The sequence below is a fragment of the Lonchura striata genome, chromosome 35 (genome assembly GCF_046129695.1).
Source record: "Lonchura striata isolate bLonStr1 chromosome 35, bLonStr1.mat, whole genome shotgun sequence".
NCBI classification, from domain to species: domain Eukaryota; kingdom Metazoa; phylum Chordata; class Aves; order Passeriformes; family Estrildidae; genus Lonchura; species Lonchura striata.
This window is the reverse complement of record NC_134637.1, coordinates 373,470-393,215: the sequence shown is the minus strand read 5'-3', so window position 1 is coordinate 393,215 and position 19,746 is coordinate 373,470. Positions and strand designations below refer to the sequence as shown.

Genomic DNA, 19,746 nt, shown 5'->3' with positions numbered 1-19,746 from the left:
TCATCAATAATCGGCCTCATTTGCATTAATCGCGCGCCAATTCCGCGTTGCCATGGGTGGGGGGCGGCGCTGATTGGCCGCGGCGTTGCTAGGCGTGTTCTGATTGGCGGAAGCTTTGCTAGGCGTGTTCTGATTGGCTGCGGCGTTGCTAGGAGGTTTCTGATTGGCTGCGGCGTTGCTGGGCGTGTTCTGATTGGCTGCGGCGTTGCTAGGCGTGTTCTGATTGGCTGCGGCGTTGCTCGGAGTGTTCTGATTGGCTTCGGCGTTGCTAGGCGTGCTCTGATTGGCGGGGGCGTTGTTAGGAGGGTTCTGATTGGCCGCCGCGTTGCTAGGCGTGCTCCAATTGGATGAAGCGTCGGTAGGTGGGCTCTGATTGGCTGCGGCGTTGCTCGGCGTGCTCCCATTGGCTGGGCTCTCATATGAGAGCTCTGATTGGCTACAGCGTCGCTAGGCGCGCTCTGATTGGCTCCGCCTTCTCTAGGCGCGCCCTGATTGGCTGGAGGGGCCGCGTCGCTTCCGTTTCCTGCCCCACGTGACCCGCGGCGCTCTTAAAGGGGCCGCGCCCGGCCGGGGTTTTGTTTTGGGGGGATTTTGGGGGGATTTTGGGGGATTTTGGGGGATTTTGGGGGTCCCGGGCCATGGGGGGGGAGAACGTGTTCCTGTTCGTGCCCAACCTCATCGGTGAGCGCCAACTGGGAGCACTGGTTTGTACTGGGAGGGACTGGGAGGGGTCTGGGGGGGACTGGTTTGTACTGGGAGGGGACTGGGGGTCACTGGTTTGTACTGGGAGGGGTCTGGGGGGGACTGGTTTATACTGGGAGGGGTCTGGGGGTCACTGGTTTATACTGGGAGGGGTTTGGGGGTCACTGGTTTATACTGGGAGGGAACTGGGGGTCATTGGTTTATACTGGGAGGGGTTTGGGGTCACTGGTTTGTACTGGGAGGGGTTTGGGGGTCACTGGTTTATACTGGGAGGGGTTTGGGGTCACTGGTTTGTACTGGGAGGGGTTTGGGGGTCACTGGTTTATACTGGGAGGGGTCTGGGGGTCACTGGTTTGTACTGGGAGGGGTTTGGGGGTCATTGGTTTATACTGGGAGGGGTTTGGGGGTCACTGGTTTATACTGGGAGGGGTTTGGGGGTCACTGGTTTATACTGGGATGGAACTGGGGGTCACTGGTTTATACTGGGAGGGGTTTGGGGGTCACTGGTTTGTACTGGGAGGGGTTTGGGGGGGACTGGTTTATACTGGGAGGGGTCTGGGGGTCACTGGTTTATACTGGGATGGAACTGGGGGTCACTGGTTTATACTGGGAGGGAACTGGGGGTCATTGGTTTATACTGGGAGGGGTTTGGGGGTCACTGGTTTGTACTGGGAGGGGTTTGGGGGTCATTGGTTTATACTGGGAGGGGTTTGGGGGTCACTGGTTTATACTGGGAGGGGTTTGGGGGTCACTGGTTTGTACTGGGAGGGGTTTGGGGGTCATTGGTTTATACTGGGAGGGGTTTGGGGGTCACTGGTTTATACTGGGAGGGGTTTGGGGGTCACTGGTTTATACTGGGAGGGGTTTGGGGGTCACTGGTTTATACTGGGAGGGGTCTGGGGTCACTGGTTTATACTGGGAGGGGTTTGGGGGTCACTGGTTTATACTGGGAGGGACTGGGAGGGGTTTAGGGGTCACTGGTTTATACTGGGAGGGGTCTGGGGGCGTTCCAGATGGGGCTGTACTGGTTTGTACTGGTTTGAACCCATCCACGGTGCTTTTTACTGGTTTATACTGGTCCAAACTGGTTTACACTGGTCCAAACTGGTTTATACTGGTCGTCCTCATCCCCTGGGCACCCATTTTAGGGAGCTTTTGGTGGCCAAAACCGGAGTTTTACTGGTTTATACTGGTTTGTACTGGTTGTACTGGTTTGTACTGGTTTGTACTGGTTTAAACTGGTTTATACTGGTTTATACTGGTCCATGCTGGTCATCCCCACACTCTGCATCACCCAGGGACCCCTTTGGTGTCATTTGGGGAGGTTTTGGTGGCGAAAATTGGACTTTTACTGCTCCATATTTCGTTATACTGGTTTGTACTGGTTTGTACTGGTCCATACTGGGTTATACTGGTCCAAACTGGTCCATACTGGTCATCCCCTCACTCTGCATCACCCGGGGACCCATTTCAGGGAGGTTTTGGTGGCCAAAACTGGACTTTTACTGCTCCATATTGCTCTATGCTGTTCTATACTGGTTTGTACTGGTTTTTACTGGTCCGTACTGGTTTCTACTGGTTCATACTGGTTTGTACTGGTCCCAGGCTACGCCCGCATCCTGCTGGCCGCCGTCTCCTTCTGGCTGATGCCGACGCGGCCGGGGCCGGCGGCCGCCTGCTACGGAGCGGCCGCGCTGCTGGACGCCGTGGACGGGCACGCGGCGCGGGCGCTGGGCCAGGGTACTGCTTTATACTGGTTTATACTGGTTTGGACTGGTTTGGACTGGGGCAGGGTACTGGGAGCACTGGATTATACTGGTTTGCACTGGGAGGACTGGTTTATACTGGTTTGGACTGGTTTATACTGGTTTATACCAGTTTGTACTGGGGCAGGGTACTCAGAGCACTGGGTTATACTGGTTTATATTGGGTTATACTGGTTTATACTGGGTTATACTGGGTTATACTGGTTATACTGGTTTGTACTGGGAGCACTGGGTTATACTCGGTTATATTGGGTTATACTGGTTTATACTGGGTTATACTGGTTATACTGGTTATACTGGTTTATACTGGGGCAGGGTACTGGGAGCACTGGGTTATACTGGTTTATACTGGTTTATATTGGATTATACTCGTTTTTATTGGTTTATACTGGGTTATACTGGTTCATACTGGGAAGGGGCCCCGCCCCCGCCGCCATCTTGGATTGATCTTTTCGAGCTCTTCCCTCCAAATTTTTACTTTTTTTTCCCCAAAATTTCGGGATTTTCCCCCAAATTTGGAGCTCCCAGTCCCAAACTTGGAATGTCCCAATTTCAAACTGGGAATGCCCCAGTTTCAAACTGGGAATGTCCCAGTTGGCCCCGTCCCAGCCGCCATCTTGGATTGATCTTTTTGAGCTTTTCCCTCTAAATTTTGACCGTTTTTTTTTCCCAAAATTTTTACTTTTTTCCCCCATGCCCCACCCCAGTCCCTTCCAGTTTGTAACTGGGAATGTCCCAGTTGGCCCCGCCCCCTCCGCCATCTTGGATTGACCTTTTCGAGCTCTTCCCTCCAAATTTCGAAGTTTTTCCTCCGTAATTTCCAATTTTTTCACCAAAATCTCAACTTCTCCCCCCAGAATTTTTCCCCCATGCCCCACCCCAGTCCCTCCCAGTTTGGAACCGGTCTGATCCCAGTTCCAAACTGGGAATGTCCCAGTTCCAAACTGGGAATGTCCCAGTTGGCCCCACCCCCGCCGCCATCTTGGATTGACCTTTTCACAGTTTTCCCTCCAAATTTTGAGCATTTTTCACCCAAATTTTGACTTTTTCCCCATGAATTCTTCCCCCCCACCCCACCCCAGTCCCTCCCAGTTTGGAACCGGTCCGATCCCAGTTTCAAACTGGGAATGTCCCAGTTGGCCCCACCCCCTCCGCCATCTTGGATTGACCTTTTCATGGTTTTCCCTCCAAATTTTGAGCTTTTTTCACCGAAATTTCGACTTTTCCCCCCTGAATCTTTTCCCCCCGCCCCATCCCAGTCCCTCCCAGTTGGGATCCGGTCCGATCCCAGTTTCCGTGCCCCAGGCTCGCGGCTGGGCGCCATGCTGGACATGCTGACGGACCGGCTGAGCTCCATGTGCCTCCTGCTGAACCTGGCGCTGCTCTACCCGCGTTGGGCGCCGCTCTTCCAGCTCAGCTCCGCCCTGGACCTGGCCAGCCATTGGCTGCACACCCACTGGTGGGCGGGGCTTGGCGGGGCGGGGCCGCCGGGGGGAAATTTGGGGGGAAAATGGGGGGAAATGAGAAAAAAACGGGGAATTTTGGGGCAAAAATAGGGGGAAATATGGGGGGGAAATGGGGGGTTGGGGGCGTGGTTTGTATGGGAGGGGGCGTGGCTTGGGTGGGTGGGGCCGGGTGTGGTTGTCAGGGGGAAAATTTGGGGAAAAAATGGGGGGAAATGGGTAAAAAATGGGGAATTTGGGGCAAAAATAGGGGGAAATATGGGGGGAAATGGGGGTTTGGGGGCGTGGCTTTAGTGGGAGGGGCGTGGCTTGGTGGGGCAGGGCCAGGGCGGTGTCGCCAGGGGAGAAATGTGGGAAAAACAGGGGAAAAAGGATAAAAAATTAGGAAATTTGGGCAAAAAATGGGGGAAATATGGGGGGAAATGGGGGTTTGGGGGCGTGGCTTGGGTGGAAGGGGGCGTGGCTTGGGTGGTGGGGCTGGGTGTGGTCACCAGGCAGAAAATTTGGGGGGGAAAAGGGGAAAATTGGCAAAAAAATAGGGAATATGGGGCAAAAAATGGAGGAAATATGGGAGGTAATGGGGGTTTGGGGGCGTGGCTTTGGTGGGAGGGGGCGTGGCTTGTGTGGGTGGGGCCGGGTGTGGTCACCAGGGGGAAAATTTGGGGGAAAAAAGGGGAAATTGGGGCAAAAAATGGGGGATATTGGCGGGAAATTGAGGTTTGGGGGGGCGTGGTTTGAATATGGCGATGTGGGCGTGGCCTCTGCTCTGTGTATGCTAATGAGATCACGCCACATATGGCAATGTGGGCGTGGCCACTGTGCCATATATGCTAATGAAGTGTACTCACTCCATATATGGCAATGTGGGGCGGTCTCATTTGTATGTATGCTAATGAGGGTTATTGCATATATGGCAATGTGGGCGTGGTCTTTAATCCGTATATGCTAATGAGCTGTACTCCGTATATGGCAATGTGGGCGTGGCCAGTGTGCCATATATGCTAATGAGGGTTACTCAGTCCATATATGGCAATGTGGGTGTGTGCGGTGATTAATATATGCTAATGAGGGTTACTCCAAATATGGTGATGTGGGTGTGTCCTCTGAATAATATATGCTAATGAGGGTTACGCAGTCCATATATGGCAATGTGGGCGTGGTCTTTGATCCATATATGCTAATGAGCTGTACTCCGTATATGGCAATGTGGGCGTGGCCAGTGTGCCATATATGCTAATGAGGGTTACTCAGTCCATATATGGCAATGTGGGCGTGGTCTTTGTTCCATTGTATGCTAATGAGGGTTACTCCTTATATGGTGATGTGGGTGTGGCCTCTGCTCAGTGTATGCTAATGAGGGTTACTCCATATATGGCAATGTGGGCGGGGTCTTTGCGCCATATATGCAAATGAGGGTTGCTCCACCTGACCACGCCCCCTTTGGCCCCTCCCCCTTTAGCTCCGCCCTCCAGGGGGCGTCGTCGCACAAGGACGTGGGGGGGGAGGGGCACCCCCTGCTGAGGCGCTACTACCAGTGCCGGGTGAGACTGGGGATACTGGTTTATACTGGGAGGGACTGGGAGGGACTGGGGGGGACTGGGAGGGACTGGGAGGGAACTGGGAGGGAACTGGGACAAACTGGGAGGGACTGGGATGGACTGGGAGGGAACTGGGAGGGAACTGGGAGGGACTGGGAGGGAACTTGGAGGGACTGGGAGGGAACTGGGTTATACTGGGAGGAACTGGGAGGGAACTGGGAGGGAACTGGGTTATACTGGGAGGGACTGGGAGGGAACTGGGAGGGACTGGGAGGAACTGGGATGGACTGGGAGGGACTGGGAGGGAACTGGGAGGGACTGGGAGGGAACTGGGAGGGACTGGGATAAACTGGGAGGGGACTGGGAGGGACTGGGAGGGAACTGGGATGGAACTGGGATGGACTGGGAGGGAACTGGGAGGGACTGGGATGGACTGGGATGGAACTGGGAGGAACTGGGAGGGAACTGGGTTATACTGGGAGGGACTGGGAGGGATTGGGGGGGACTGGGAGGGAACTGGGGGGGAACTGGGAGGGACTGGGATGGACTGGGATGAACTGGGATGAACTGGGACAAACTGGGAGGGACTGGGAGGGACTGGGATGGACTGGGGGGGACTGGGAGGGAACTGGGAGGGACTGGGAGGGAACTGGGACAAACTGGGAGGGACTGGGAGGGAACTGGGACAAACTGGGAGGGAGTGGGATGGACTGGGAGGGACTGGGAGGGAACTGGGAGGGGCTGGGAGGGAACTGGGTGGGAACTGGGGGGGAATTGGGGAGAACTGGGACAAACTGGGAGGGAACTGGGAACGCCCCAGCACCAAACTGGGAAGGGGGCGTGTCTGTCCCCAGTTAGCCCCGCCCCTTTCCTTTAACCCCGCCCCTTTTCCCTGGCCCCGCCCCTTTTCCTTAGCCCCGCCCCTTTCCCTTAACCCCGCCCCTTTTCTTTAACCCTTCCCTCCCCAGCCGCTGCTCTTCGCGCTCTGCGCCGGCAATGAGGGATTCCACTGCTGCCTCTACCTGCTGCACTGGGGGGAGGGGCCCGCAGGTGAGTCCCACTGGTTTATACTGGTTTATACTGGTCTGGACTGCTTTGGACTGGTCTGCACTGGTTTTACCGGGTTTTAGTCATTATTTCCGTTTTTTATCGTTTTTTTAGCAATTTTTACCGGTTTTTATTGGTTTAAAATCGGTTTTAAACTGGTTTATAACCGGTTTTAAATTGGTTTAGACTGGTTTGTATTGGTCTGGACTGGTTTATACTGGTCTGGACTGGTTTTAATTGGCTTTACAACGTTTTACCGAGTTTCAGTCATTTTAACCTTTTTTACCTTTTTTTAGTGGTCTTTACTGGTTTTAACTAGTTTTAAACTGGTTTGTAACTGGTTTGTAACTGGTCTGGACTGGTTTATACTGGTACAGACTGCTTTGGGCCGGTTTTACCAGGTTTTACCAGGTTTCAGTCATTTTTACCATTTTTTAGCCGTTTTTACTGATTTTTACCGTTTTAATCCATTTTTTTCCCGTTTTCACGTTTTTTCCCGGATTTTTTCGTTCATACCGGTCTGTACTGGTCCGTGCTGGTCCGAACCGGTTCTGACCGGTTTCTTCTCTCCCCAACAGCGTTCCCAGGGTTTTAACCGGTTTCAAAGTGGTTCTAACCGGTTTTTAACCGTATTTTTACAGTTTTAATCCGTTTCTTTCCCGTTTTTTCCCGGATTTTCTTGTCCGGGCCGGCCCGATCCGGTTCTGACCGGTTTCCTCTCTCCCACAGCGTTCCCGGGGGTTTAGCCGGTTTCAAACTGGTTCTAACTGGTTTTTAACCGTATTTTTACCATTTTAATCTGTTTTTTTCCCGTTTTTTCCCGGATTTTCTCGTCCGTACCGGTCCGATCCGGTTCTGACTGGTTTGTACTGATTCTGACTGGTTTCTATGGAGGTTTTAACCGGTTTCAAACTGGTTCTAACTGGTTTTTAACCGTATTTTTACCGTTTTAATCCATTTTTTTCCTGATTTTTCCCGGATTTTCTCATCCGTACCACTCCATACTGGTCCGTACTGGTCCGATCCGGTTCTGACCGGTTTGTACTGATTCTGACTGGTTTCTATGGAGGTTTTAACCGGTTTCAAACTGGTTCTAACTGGTTTTTAACCGTATTTTTACCATTTTAATCCGTTTTTTTCCCGTTTTTTCCCGGATTTTCTTGTCTGTGCCGGTCCGAGCCGGCCCGATCCGGTTCTGAGCAGTTTGTACTAATTCTGACTGGTTTCTATGGAGGTTTTAACTGGTTTCAAACTGGTTCTAACTGGTTTTTAATCTGTATTTTTACCATTTTAATCCGTTTTTTTCCCGTTTTTTCCCGGATTTTCTCGTCCGTACCGGTCCGATCCGGTTCTGACTGGTTTGTACTGATTCTGACTGGTTTCTATGGAGGTTTTAACCGGTTTCAAACTGGTTCTAACTGGTTTTTAACCGTATTTTTACCATTTTAATCCGTTTTTTTCCCGTTTTTTCCCGGATTTTCTTGTCTGTGCCGGTCCGAGCTGGCCCGATCCGGTTCTGAGCAGTTTGTACTAATTCTGACTGGTTTCTATGGAGGTTTTAACTGGTTTCAAACTGGTTCTAACTGGTTTTTAATCTGTATTTTTACCATTTTAATCCGTTTTTTTCCCGTTTTTTCCCGGATTTTCTCGTCCGTACCGGTCCGATCCGGTTCTGACTGGTTTGTACTGATTCTGACTGGCTTCTATGGAGGTTTTAACCGGTTTCAAACTGGTTCTAACTGGTTTTTAACCGTATTTTTACCGTTTTAATCCGTTTTTTTCCCATTTTTTCCCGGATTTTCTGGTCCGGGCCGGCCCGATCCGGCTGTGACCGGTTTCCTCTCTCCCGCAGCGTTCCCGGGCGGTCCCGGGCTGGCCCGGCTGGGCCTGTGGCTCCTGGCCCCCCTGGCCGCCCTCAAATCCTTCCTGAACCTTCTGCAGCTGGGCGGGGCCCTGCGGGGCGTGGCCGCCCTGGACGCGGCCGAGAGGGCCCAAAAATCCTCCTGAGCCCCCCAAAATCCCCCAAAATCACCCAAAATCCCAAAATCACCAAAATCCACCAAAATCACCCAAAATCACCCAAAATCCCCCAAAATCCCCCAAAATCACCCAAAATCACCCAAAATCCCCCAAAATCCCCCAAAATCCACCAAAACCCACCAAAATCCCCCAAAATCACCCCAAATCACCCAAAATCCACCAAAATCACCCAAAATCACCCAAAATCCCCCCCAAATCACCCAAAATCACCCAAAATCACCCAAAATCACCCCAAATCCCCCAAAATCCCCCAAAATCCCTCAAAATCCCCCAAAATCACCCAAAATCCCCCCAAAATCACCCAAAATCACCCCAAATCACCCAAAATCCCTCAAAATCCCCCAAAATCCCCCAAAATCCACCAAAATCCCCCAAAATCACCCCAAAATCCCTCAAAATTCCCCAAAATCCCCCCAAATCCCCCAAAATCCCCCAAAATCCCTCAAAATCCCCCAAAATCACCCAAAATCCCCCCAAAATCACCCCAAATCACCCCAAATCACCCAAAATTCCCCAAAATCACCCAAAATCCCCCAAAATCCCTCAAAATCCCCCAAAATCCACCAAAAATCCACCAAAATCCCCCAAAATCCACCAAAATCCCCCAAAATCCCCCAAAATCCCTCAAAATCACCCAAAATCCCCCAAAATCCCCCCCAAATCACCCAAAATCACCCAAAATCCACCAAAATCACCCCAAATCCCTCAAAATCCCCCAAAATCCCCCAAAATCCCCCAAAATCCCTCAAAATCCCCCAAAATCCCTCAAAATCCCCCAAAATCCCTCAAAATTCCCCAAAATTCCCCAAAATCCCCCAAAATCCCACAAAATCCCCCAAAATCCCCCAAAATCACCCAAAATCCCCCAAAATCCCCCAAAATCCCTTAAAATCCCCCAAAATCCCCCAAAATCCCCCAAATCCCCTCCCCCCCGGGGCTCCGCCCCCTCGGCCCCGCCCCCCGCAAATAAACCGGGTTCGGCCCCTCCCCCCACGTGTGCGGAGTTTGGGGGGGGAGGGGGAGGGGGAGGGGCGGCTCCACAGAAAATTCCGACATTCCAACGGAAAACTCCAAAAATTCCAACGGAAAAACCCCAAAAATTCCAACGGGAAAACCCCAAAAATTCCAACGGGAAAACCCCAAAAATTCCAACGGGAAAACCCCAAAAATTCCAACGGGAAAACCCCAAAAATTCCAATGGAAAACCCCAAAATTCCAACGGGAAAACCCCAAAAATTCCAATGGAAAAGGCCAAAATTCCACCCCAAAAATTCCAACAGGAAACCCCAAAATTTCAATGGAAAACCCCAAAATTCCACCCCAAAATTCCAAGCCAAAATCCCACAAATTCCAACAGAAAAGCCCAAAAATTCCAACGGAAAACCCCACATTTTTTTGAGGTTTATTCCCGGATTTTTTGCAGCAAATTCCTGGATTTTTTTTGCAGTAAATTCCCGGATTTTTGGGGGCAGAATTCCCGGATTTTTGCGGCAAAATCCCAAATTTTTTGTGATGAATTTCTGGATTTTCGGGGTGAAATCCCAGATATTTTTGCCATAAACTCCCAGATTTCTTCGCAGTAAAATCCCATTTTTTTGGGCGTTTATTGCCGGATTTTTTGCAGTGAATTCCCGGATTTTCGGGGCAGAATTCCCGGATTTTTGGGGCGAATTCCCGGGATTTTGGGGCTACTCGCCCTCCTTGTCCTCGCCGTGGGTGATGACGTAACAAATGTTCTTGTAGTCCACGTTGCCGGCCACGTCCGGCGGGAAGGCGGCCCACATGTTCTTGATCTGGGAATTTGGGAATTCCCGGAATTCCCGGAATTTTTGGGGACAATTAGGGGGAAATTTGGGGAAATTTGGGGATTTTGGGGGGATTTTTGGGGGTTTTATGGGGATTTTTTGGGGATTTTTAGGGATTTTTTTGGGTTTTGTTTGGGAATTTTTGGGGGATTCATTTGGGATTTTTGAGGGATTTTTTGGGATTTTTTGGGGGGATTTATTTGGAATTTATTTGGGAAATTATTTGGATTTATTTGAGATTTTGGAGGGATTTTTGGGGGGATTTATTTGGAATTTTGGGGGGATTTATTTGGAATTTTGGGGGATTTTGGGGGGATTTTTGGGGATTTTTTGGGAATTTTTGGGTATTTGGAGATTTTGGGGGAATTTATTTGGAATTTTTGGGGGATTTTTTTGGGATTTTATGGGGATTTTGGGGTGAATTTGGGGGGTTTTGGGGTGGATTTTGGGTGAATTTTGGGGCTGATTTTGGGTGTTTTTGGGTGAATTTTGGGGCAGATTTGGGGGTATTTTTGGGTGAATTTTGGGGCGGATTTCGGGTATTTTTGGGTGAATTTTGGGGCGGATTTGGGGGATTTTGGGGTGAATTTTGGGGCAGATTTGGGGGTATTTTTGGGTGAATTTTGGGGCGGATTTGGGGGACTTTGGGGTGAATTTTGTGGGGGATTTTGGGGTGTTTTTGGGTGAATTTTGGGGCGGATTTTGGGGTGAATTTTGGGGCGGATTTTGGGTGATTTTGGGTTGAATTTTGGGGCGGATTTTGGGGTACTTGTGGGTGAATTTTGGGGCAGATTTGGGTGATTTTGGGTTGAATTTTGGGGTGGATTTTGGGTGTTTTTGGGTGAATTTTGGGGCTGATTTTGGGTGTTTTTGGGTGAATTTTGGGGCTGATTGTGGGTGGTTTTGGGTGAATTTTGGGGCTGATTTTGGGTGTTTTGGGGTGAATTTTGGGGCGGATTTTGGGGTATTTTTGGGTGAATTTTGGGGCGGATTTGGGGGATTTTGGGGTGAATTTTGGGGCGGATTTGGGGGATTTTGGGTGAATTTTGGGGCTGATTTCGGGTGTTTTTGGGTGAATTTTGGGGCGGATTTTGGGGTACTTGTGGGTGAATTTTGGGGCAGATTTGGGTGATTTTGGGTTGAATTTTGGGGCGGATTTTGGGTGTTTTGGGGTGAATTTTGGGGCGGATTTTGGGGTATTTTTGGGTGAATTTTGGGGCAGATTTTGGGGTATTTTTGGGTGAATTTTGGGGCAGATTTTGGGGTATTTTTGGGTGAATTTTGGGGCGGATTTGGGGGATTTTGGGGTGAATTTTGGGGCGGATTTGGGGGATTTTGGGGTGAATTTTGGGGCGGATTTGGGGGATTTTGGGGCTCTCACCTCCTCGGGGGTGAAGCGGTCGCACTGCGTCGTCAGCAGCTCCTCCAGGCTGGGGGGGGGAGGGGTCACCCCAAAATCCGCCCCTCCCCCACCCCAAAAATCCCCTCCCCCACCCCAAAAATCCCCTCCCCCACCCCCAAAATTTCAGGGATTTTTTGGGGTAAATTTTGGGGATTTGGGGGAATATTTTGGGGTAAATTTCAGGGATATTTCAGGAATATTTTGGGGTAAATTTCAGAGATTTTTGGGAATATTTTGAGGTAAATTCCGGGGATTTTGGGCAATATTTCGGGGATATTTTGGGGCGAATTTGGGGGATTTTGGGTGTGTCCTTTGGGGATATTTTTGGGTAAATTTCGGATATTTTCAGGAATATTTTGGGTTAAATTCCGGGGATTTTGGGGATATTTTTGGGTAAATTTTGGATATTTTCAGGAATATTTTGGGTTAAATTCCGGGGATTTTGGGGATATTTTGGGGTAAATTTCGGAGATTTTCAGGAATATTCTGGGGTAAATTCCGGGGATTTTGGGCAATATTTCGGGGATATTTTGGGGCTAATTTGGGGTAAATTTGGGGAATTTCGAGTGCGTCCTTTGGGGATATTTTGGGGTAAATTTCGGAGATTTTCAGGAATATTATGGGGTAAATTCCAGGGATTTTGGGGATATTTTTGGGTAAATTTCGGAGATTTTCAGGAATATTCTGGGGTAAATTCCGGGGATTTTGGGCAATGTTCCGGGGCTGTTTTGGGGTGAATTTGGGGGATTTTGGGAGCCGCCCCCCCACTCACAAACTCTTCTTGATGGATCCTTTCCCGTCCGGGTCCAGCACCTTGAACGCGCCCATGATGACGTCCTCGGGGTCCGCCCCTGGGGCGGGGCCAAACGGGGCGGGGTCAAACGGGGCGGGGCCAAACGGGGCGGGGCTGGGGGATTTGGGGCGTTTCGGGCATTTTGGGATGGAATTTGGGGTTTTTTGGGGTGAGTTTTTAGTATTTCAATGTGAATTTTGGGGGTTTTTTTTCGGTTTGAATTTTGGGGATTTCAGGGATTTGGGGATGGAATTTGGGGGTTTTTTTGGGGTGAATTTTTAATATTTCGGGGTGAATTTTTTGGGTTTTTTTCCGTTTGAATTTTGGGGATTTGGGGGATTTGGGGATGGAATTTTGGGGTTTTTTTTCTGGTTTGAATTTTGGGGATTTTGGGGATTTGGGGATGGAATTTTGGGGTTTTTTTTCTGGTTTGAATTTTGGGGATTTCGGGGATTTGGGGATGGAATTTTGGGGTTTTATTCAGTTTGAATTTTGGGGATTTGGGGGATTTTGGGATGGAATTTTGGGGGGTTTTTTCGGTTTGAATTTCGGGGATTTGGGGGATTTGGGGCTGGAATTTCGGGGGTTTTTTTTTGGTTTGAATTTCAGGGACTTTGGGCTGGAATTTTGGGGGTTTTTTGGGTGAATTTTTAGTATTTCAGGGTGAATTTTTTTGGGTTTTTTTCAGTTTGAATTTCAGGGATTTGGGGCATTTTGGGCTGGAATCTTGGGGGTTTTTTTGGGTTGAATTTTTAATATTTCGGGGTGAATTTTTTGGGGGTTTTTTTCGGTTTGAATTTCGGGGATTTGGGAGGGAATTTGGGGTTTTCTGCCCACCCTTGAGCTTCTCCCCGAACATGGTGAGGAACACGGTGAAGTTGATGGGCCCCGAGGCCTCTTTGATCATCGCGTCCAGCTCCTCGTTCTTCACGTTCAGCCGGCCTGGCAGGGGGCGGGGCCAGCTCGGGACACGCCCCCGGCCCCGCCCCTCAAACCCCCAAACCCCGCCCACTCCCAATAAAACACCAATAAACCCAAGCCACGCCCTCTAAGCCCCTCCCACTTCATTTAAATAAACCACGCCCCTTCTTTCAAACCCCGCCCATTCATCTCACTAAGCCCCTCCCATTTTTACACCCCCTCCCTTTAAATTTGACCCTTCAAGCCCCTCCCCTTCCTTAAACCCATTTAAGCCCCTCCCCTTTTTCTTTAAGCCCCTCCCCTTTTTATTTTAGCCCCTCCCCATTCCCTTTAAGCCCCTCCCATTCCTTTTAAGCCCCTCCTCTTTTCCTTTAAGCCACACCCCATTTTAAAAGCCCCTCCCATTTCCTTTAAGCCCCTCCCCTTTTATTTAAACCCCTCCCCTTTTCATTTAAGCTCCTCCCCTTTCCTTTAAGCCCCTCCCCTTTCCTTTTAGCCCCTCCCCTTTTGTTTTAGCCAATCCCCTTTCCTTTTAGCCCCTCCCCTTTTTGTTTTAGCCAATCCCCTTTCCTTTTAGCCCCTCCCCTTTTGTTTTAGCCAATCCCCTTTCCTTTTAGCCCCTCCCAATTTCTTTAAGCCCCTCCCCTTTTGTTTTAGCCAATCCCCTTTCCTTTTAGCCCTTCCCTTTTTGTTTTAGCCAATCCCCTTTCCTTTTAGCCCCTCCCAATTTTTTTAAGCCCCTCCCCTTTAATTTTAGACCTTCCCCTTTCGTTTAAGCCCCTCCCCTTTTCCTTTAGGCCCCTCCCCTTCCAGTTAAGCCCCTCCCCTTTTATTTAAACCCCTCCCCTTTTCTTTAAGCCCCGCCCCATTTCAAGCCCATCCCCTTAAGCCCCGCCCCTCCCTCCAAACCCAAATTTTGGCTCCGCCCACCCAAGCCACGCCCACCCCAGCCAGACCACGCCCCCTCTAGCCCCGCCCACCGAAACCACGTCCCTATTAGCCCCGCCCACCCAAACCACGCCCCCTTTAGCCCCGCCCACCCAAACCACGCCCCCTTTAGCCCCGCCCACCCAAACCACGCCCCCGAGCCAGGCCCCGCCCCCTAAGCCACGCCCACCCAGACAACGCCCACCCATGCCAGGCCACGCCCCCTAGCCCCGCCCACCCAAGCCACGCCCCCTTTAGCCCCGCCCACCCATGCCAGGCCCCGCCCCCTTAGCCCCGCCCACCCATGGCGGCGAAGGTCTCCCGCAGGTCATCCTTGTCGATGATGCCGTCGCGGTTCTGGTCGATCACCGTGAAGGCCTGGGGGGGTGGGGGAGGGGAGGTGGGCGTGGCCAAAGGGGGAGGGGCGTCAGGGCCACGCCCCCCGCGAAATCCCGGCGAGAATCCCAAAAAAACCCCGGGAAAAATCGGCGGAAATTTGGGGGGTTTGGGGTCAAAAGCGCAGGGGAAGCTCCGCCCACTGAGCTCGAAGCCACGCCCACTCTGCTCAAAGCCCCTCCCCCTATTTAGCCCCTCCCCCACCACTCTAAACCCCTCCCCCACCACTCTAAACCCCTCCCCCACCTAATCTAGCCCCTCCCCCGCCATTCTGCCCCATTTCTCCGCCATTTTGGGGGCGTGGCCTCCGTGGGTTTTGCCCCTCCCCCCACTTCAGGCCCCTCCCCCATTTTAAGCCCCTCCCCCATTTTAAGCCCCTCCCCCACCCATTTCCCCCCAATTTCTCCGCCATTTTTGGGGCCGCCCCTCCCCCACCCCTTTTAGCCCCTCCCCCTCTCGTGTTCCCCCCATTTCTCCGCCATTTTGGGGGTCACGCCCCCAGCGAGTTTTGCCCCTCCCCCTTCTTAAACCCCTCCCCCTTTTAAGCCCCTCCCCCACCTCTCCAAGCCCCTCCCCCACCCCCTTTAGCCCCTCCCCCACCCTTTCCCCTCCCATTTCTCCGCCATTTTCTGGTCCCCGACCCCCCTGATTTTTGCCCCTCCCCCACTTCAAGCCCCTCCTCCTTTTAAGCCCCTCCCCCACTTCAAGCCCCTCCCCCTTTTAAGCCCCTCCCCCACTTCAAGCCCCTCTCCCATTTTAGCCCCTCCCCCACCCCTTTGAGCCCCTCCCCCACTCATTTTTCCCCCCATTTTTTTCGCCATTTTTGGGTCCTACACCGCCCTGATTTTTGCCCCTCCCCCCTCTTCAGCCCCTCCCCCACCTTTAGCCCCTCCCCCTCCCCTCCCCCACCCCTTTTAGCCCCTCCCCCACTCTTTTTTCCCCCCATTTCTCCGCCATTTTTGGGTCCCCAACCACAGCGATTTTTGCCCCTCCCCCACTTCAAGCCCCTCCCCCCTTTGAGCCCCTCCCCCACCTCTCCAAGCCCCTCCCCCACCCCTTTGAGCCCCTCCCCCACTCTTCTTTTTCCTCCATTTTTTCACCATTTTTGGGGTCACCACTGTGGCGATTTTTGCCCCTCCCCCCATTTAAGCCCCTCCCCCACCTTGAGCCCCTCCCCCACCCCTCCAGGCCCCTCCCCCACCCCTTTGGGCCCCTCCCCCACCTCCTTGAACTCCTGGATCTGGGTCTGGTCGAACATGGAGAAGACGTTGGAGCTGCCCTCGGCCGCGCGGCGCTTCGCCTTCTTCGGGGCCTGGGGGGATTTTGGGGGATTTTGGGAAATTTTGGGCAATTTTGGGGATTTTTGGGGATTTTTGGGGGATTTGGGGGAATTTTGGGAAATTTTGGGAATTTGGGGGGATTTTTGGAGGATTTTTGGGGGATTTTAGGGGATTTTTTTCAGGATTTTTTTTTTATTTTCAGGGGGGATTTTGGGGGGATTTTTGGGGAATTTTGGGGGATTTAGGGGATTTTGTGGGAATTTTGGGGGATTTTTTGGGAATTTTTTGGGATTCCTGTGGGGATTTCTTGGGAATTTGGGGGAATTTTAGAGAATTTTTGGAGAATTTTGGGGGATTTTAGGGGGGATTTGGAGGGATTTGGGGGGATTTTTTTCAGGATTTTTTTTGGATTTCAGGGGGGATTTTGGGGATTTTTTGGGAATTTTGGGGGGATTTCGGGAAATTTTGGGGGATTTTTTGGGGGATTTTGGGGAAATTTGGGGGATTTTGGGGGGGGCTTGGGAGGATTTGGGAGATTTGGGGGATTTTGGGGAAATTTGGGGGGATTTTGGGGGTTTTGGGGGGATTTGGGAAGATTTTGGGGGATTTGAAGCGGTTTTGGGGAAATTTGGGGATTTTTGGCAGATTTGGGGGGGATTTGTGGGGGAGTTCGAAGGGAAATTGGGGATTTTTGGGGGGATTTGGGAAATTTGGGGGGGATTTTTGGGGGATTTTGGGGAATTTTGGGAGAATTATGGAGCAAATCCCAGGGATATTTTAGGGTGAATTTCAGGGATTTTGGGGATATTTTGAGGTCAGTCCTGGGGATTTTGGGAAATATTTTTGGGATAAAATTCATGGATTTCGGGGATATTTTGGGGATGTTTTGGGGATATTTTTGGGGTGAATCACGGGGATTTTTGGGATATTTTGCGGTCAGTCCCGGGGATTTCGGGGGATTTTTTTGGGATAAAATTCAGGGATTGTGGGAATATTTTGGGAATACTTTGGGGTCAGTCCCAGGGATTTCGGGGATATTTTGGGGATATTTGGGGGATATTTTGGGGGATATTTTGGGATATTTTGGGGGATATTTGGGGGATATTTTGGGGGATATTTGGGGATATTTTGGGGGATTTTTCGGGGATATTTTGGGGATATTTCGGGGATATTTGGGGGATATTTGGGGGATATTTGGGGGATATTTGGGGATATTTTGGGGATATTTTGGGGATATTTTGGGGATATTTTGGGGATATTTGGGGGATATTTTGGGGTGAATGCCGGGGGTTTCAGGGGATATTTGGGGGATATTTTGGGGGATTTTTGGGGGATATTTTGGGGATATTTTGGGATATTTTGGGGGATATTTTGGGATATTTTGGGGGATTTTTGGGGGATATTTTGGGGGATATTTGGGGGATATTTGGGGGATATTTTGGGGATATTTGGGGGATATTTGGGGGATATTTTGGGATATTTTGGGGATATTTTGGGGGATATTTGGGGGATATTTGGGGATATTTGGGGGATATTTTGGGGGATATTTTGGGGATATTTGGGGGATATTTTGGGGATATTTTGGGGTGAATCCCGGCGCTTTCGGGGTCTCTCACCATGGCCGCTCTCCCGCTCCTCTCCCGCTCCTCGGGCTCCTCCCGGGGGGTTCCGGCGCCTCCGGGGGGATTTTTATGGCCCCGGGGTGGGGGAGGGGCGGCCCCAAAATAGCCCCGGGACCCCCCCCGCCCCTCCCCCACCCCCCCAAAAAGGACCCCGGGGTTCCCTTAAAGGGGCAGAGGCCGAAAATAGAAACTCCCCCCGCCCCTCCCCCACCCCCCCGCCCCTCCCCCACCCCGCAGCTGCCGCTGCCCCTCCCCCACCCCGGGGTGGCGGGGGGGGGGGGAGGGGAAGGGGGGGGGTGGGGGTGGGGGAGGGGAGGAGGGACCAGTTAGACCAGTAAAGGACACCGGGAGAACCGGTTTAAACCGGGAAAGAGAGGGTTAAAAACCAGTGGAAACCAGTGAAAACCAGTAAAAACCAGTGGAAACCAGTAAAAACCAGTGGAAACCAGTGGAAACCAGTAAAAACCAGTGGAAACCAGTAAAATACAGTGAAAACCAGTGGAAACCAGTAAAAACCAGTGGAAAACAGTGGAAAACAGTGGAAAACAGTGAAAATCAGTAAAAACCAGTGGAAATCAGTAAAAACAGTGGAAAACAGTGGAAACCAGTAAAAACCAGTGGAAACCAGTGGAAACTAGTAAAAAAAAGTGGAAACCAGTAAAAACCAGTGGAAACCAGTGGAAACCAGTAAAAAACAGTGAAAACGAGTGAAAAACAGTGGAAACCAGTGGAAACAAGTGAAAACCAGTGGAAACCAGTAAAAACCAGTGAAACCAGTAAAAACCAGTGGAAACCAGTAACAACCAGTGGAAACCAGTGGGAACCAGTTTAAGATGGGTCTAAACTGGGTCTAAACTGGTTCAAACTGGTCCAAACTGGTCCAAACTGGGACAAACTGGGACAAACTGGTCCCAATCGGGTCCGTCGCGGCTCCTTGGCCCCGCCCCCTCCCCAAGCCCCGCCCCTCACCCAATCAGCGCCGAGCCCTCGGCTCCCTCCGCGCTCCGCCCAATGGGAAGCGAGAATCCGCCGGAGGGGGCGTGGCCGGGGCGCCCCGACCAATCAGCGCGGGGCGTGGGCGGGGCTTGGGGCGGGGAGGGATGGAGGGGTCACGTGAGCGGGGCGCGGTCACGTGAGGGGCGCCGGGGGGTCACGTGAGCGGCGCGCGGGGCCGAGGTAGCGGCGGGAGCGGAAATTGGGGAAAATTGGGGAAAATTTGGGAAAATTGGGGAAAATTTGGGAATTTCGGGGGAAATTTGGGAATTTGGGGGGGGGTTGGGGAGATTTCGGGGAATTTTTGGGATTTTTGAGCGGCTGGGGGGATTTTGGGGGGGAAATTGGGGGGAAAATTGGGAATTTTTTGGGGGAAAAAATTGGGAATTTGGGGAATTTTTGGGGAATTTCGGGGGGAATTTGGGGGATTTTGGGGGGAATTTGGGGATTTTTCGGGGATTTTGGGGATTTTGGGGGGGTTTGAGGGAAAAATTGGGAATTTTGGGGAATTTTGGGAGGGAAAATTGGGAATTTTTTGGGAATTTTGGGGAATTTCGGGGGAAATTGGGGAATTTGGGGGTTTTAGGAGGAAAATTGAGAATTTTGGGGATTTTTTTGGGGGAAATGGGGAATTTGGGGGAATTTCGGATGTTTTGGGGAATTTTGGGGGGATTTGGGGAATTTTGGGGGTGAAAATTGGGAATTTTTGGGAATTTGTGGGAATTTTGGATCTTTTGTGGCGAATTTTGGGGGGATTTTGAGGGATTTTGTGAATTTTGGGGAATTTTCGGGGGTCTCGGAGCGGATTTTGGGAATTTTGGGGGTTTTGGAGGGAATATTGGGAATTTTGGGGAATTTTTGTGAATCTGGGGGAATTTGTTCAAATTTTGGGGGATTTTTGGGGGAGTCTGGGCAGAAAATCGGGGATTTGGGGGGAATTTGGTGGTGTTTTGGGGGAAAAATGGGAATTTTGGGGAAATTTTGGGCATTTCAGGGGATTTCAGGGAGAATTTGTTGGATTCGGAGAATTTTGGGGATTTTTGGGAAGATT

At 51.3% G+C, this 19,746-nt stretch overlaps 2 protein-coding genes across 3 annotated transcripts; one reads left to right on the top strand and one right to left on the bottom strand.

Moving 5' to 3' along the window:
* Positions 1–619: 619 nt before the first annotated feature.
* CDIPT (CDP-diacylglycerol--inositol 3-phosphatidyltransferase) lies at positions 620–8,558 on the top strand. Of its 2 annotated transcripts, none has more exons than XM_077789564.1 (6): positions 620–681; positions 2,308–2,442; positions 3,774–3,927; positions 5,391–5,472; positions 6,438–6,519; positions 8,369–8,558. In XM_077789564.1, exons 1-6 carry the CDS (start codon positions 639–641, stop codon positions 8,521–8,523), a joined length of 651 nt encoding a protein of 216 aa, XP_077645690.1. In that variant the 5' UTR covers positions 620–638; the 3' UTR covers positions 8,524–8,558. The 2 variants fall into 2 exon arrangements, with proteins under 2 accessions (XP_077645690.1, XP_077645691.1); XM_077789565.1 differs by having other exon boundaries at positions 639–704.
* A 1,567-nt stretch (positions 8,559–10,125) lies between these two features.
* Positions 10,126–17,788, bottom strand: MYL11 (myosin light chain 11). Its single transcript, XM_077789567.1, has 7 exons — positions 17,697–17,788; positions 16,023–16,112; positions 14,707–14,782; positions 13,394–13,498; positions 12,536–12,614; positions 11,743–11,791; positions 10,126–10,349 (listed from the first exon to the last, which is right to left on the bottom strand). Exons 1-7 carry the CDS (start codon positions 17,697–17,699, stop codon positions 10,245–10,247), a joined length of 507 nt encoding a protein of 168 aa, XP_077645693.1. The 5' UTR covers positions 17,700–17,788; the 3' UTR covers positions 10,126–10,244.
* Positions 17,789–19,746: the final 1,958 nt, after the last annotated feature.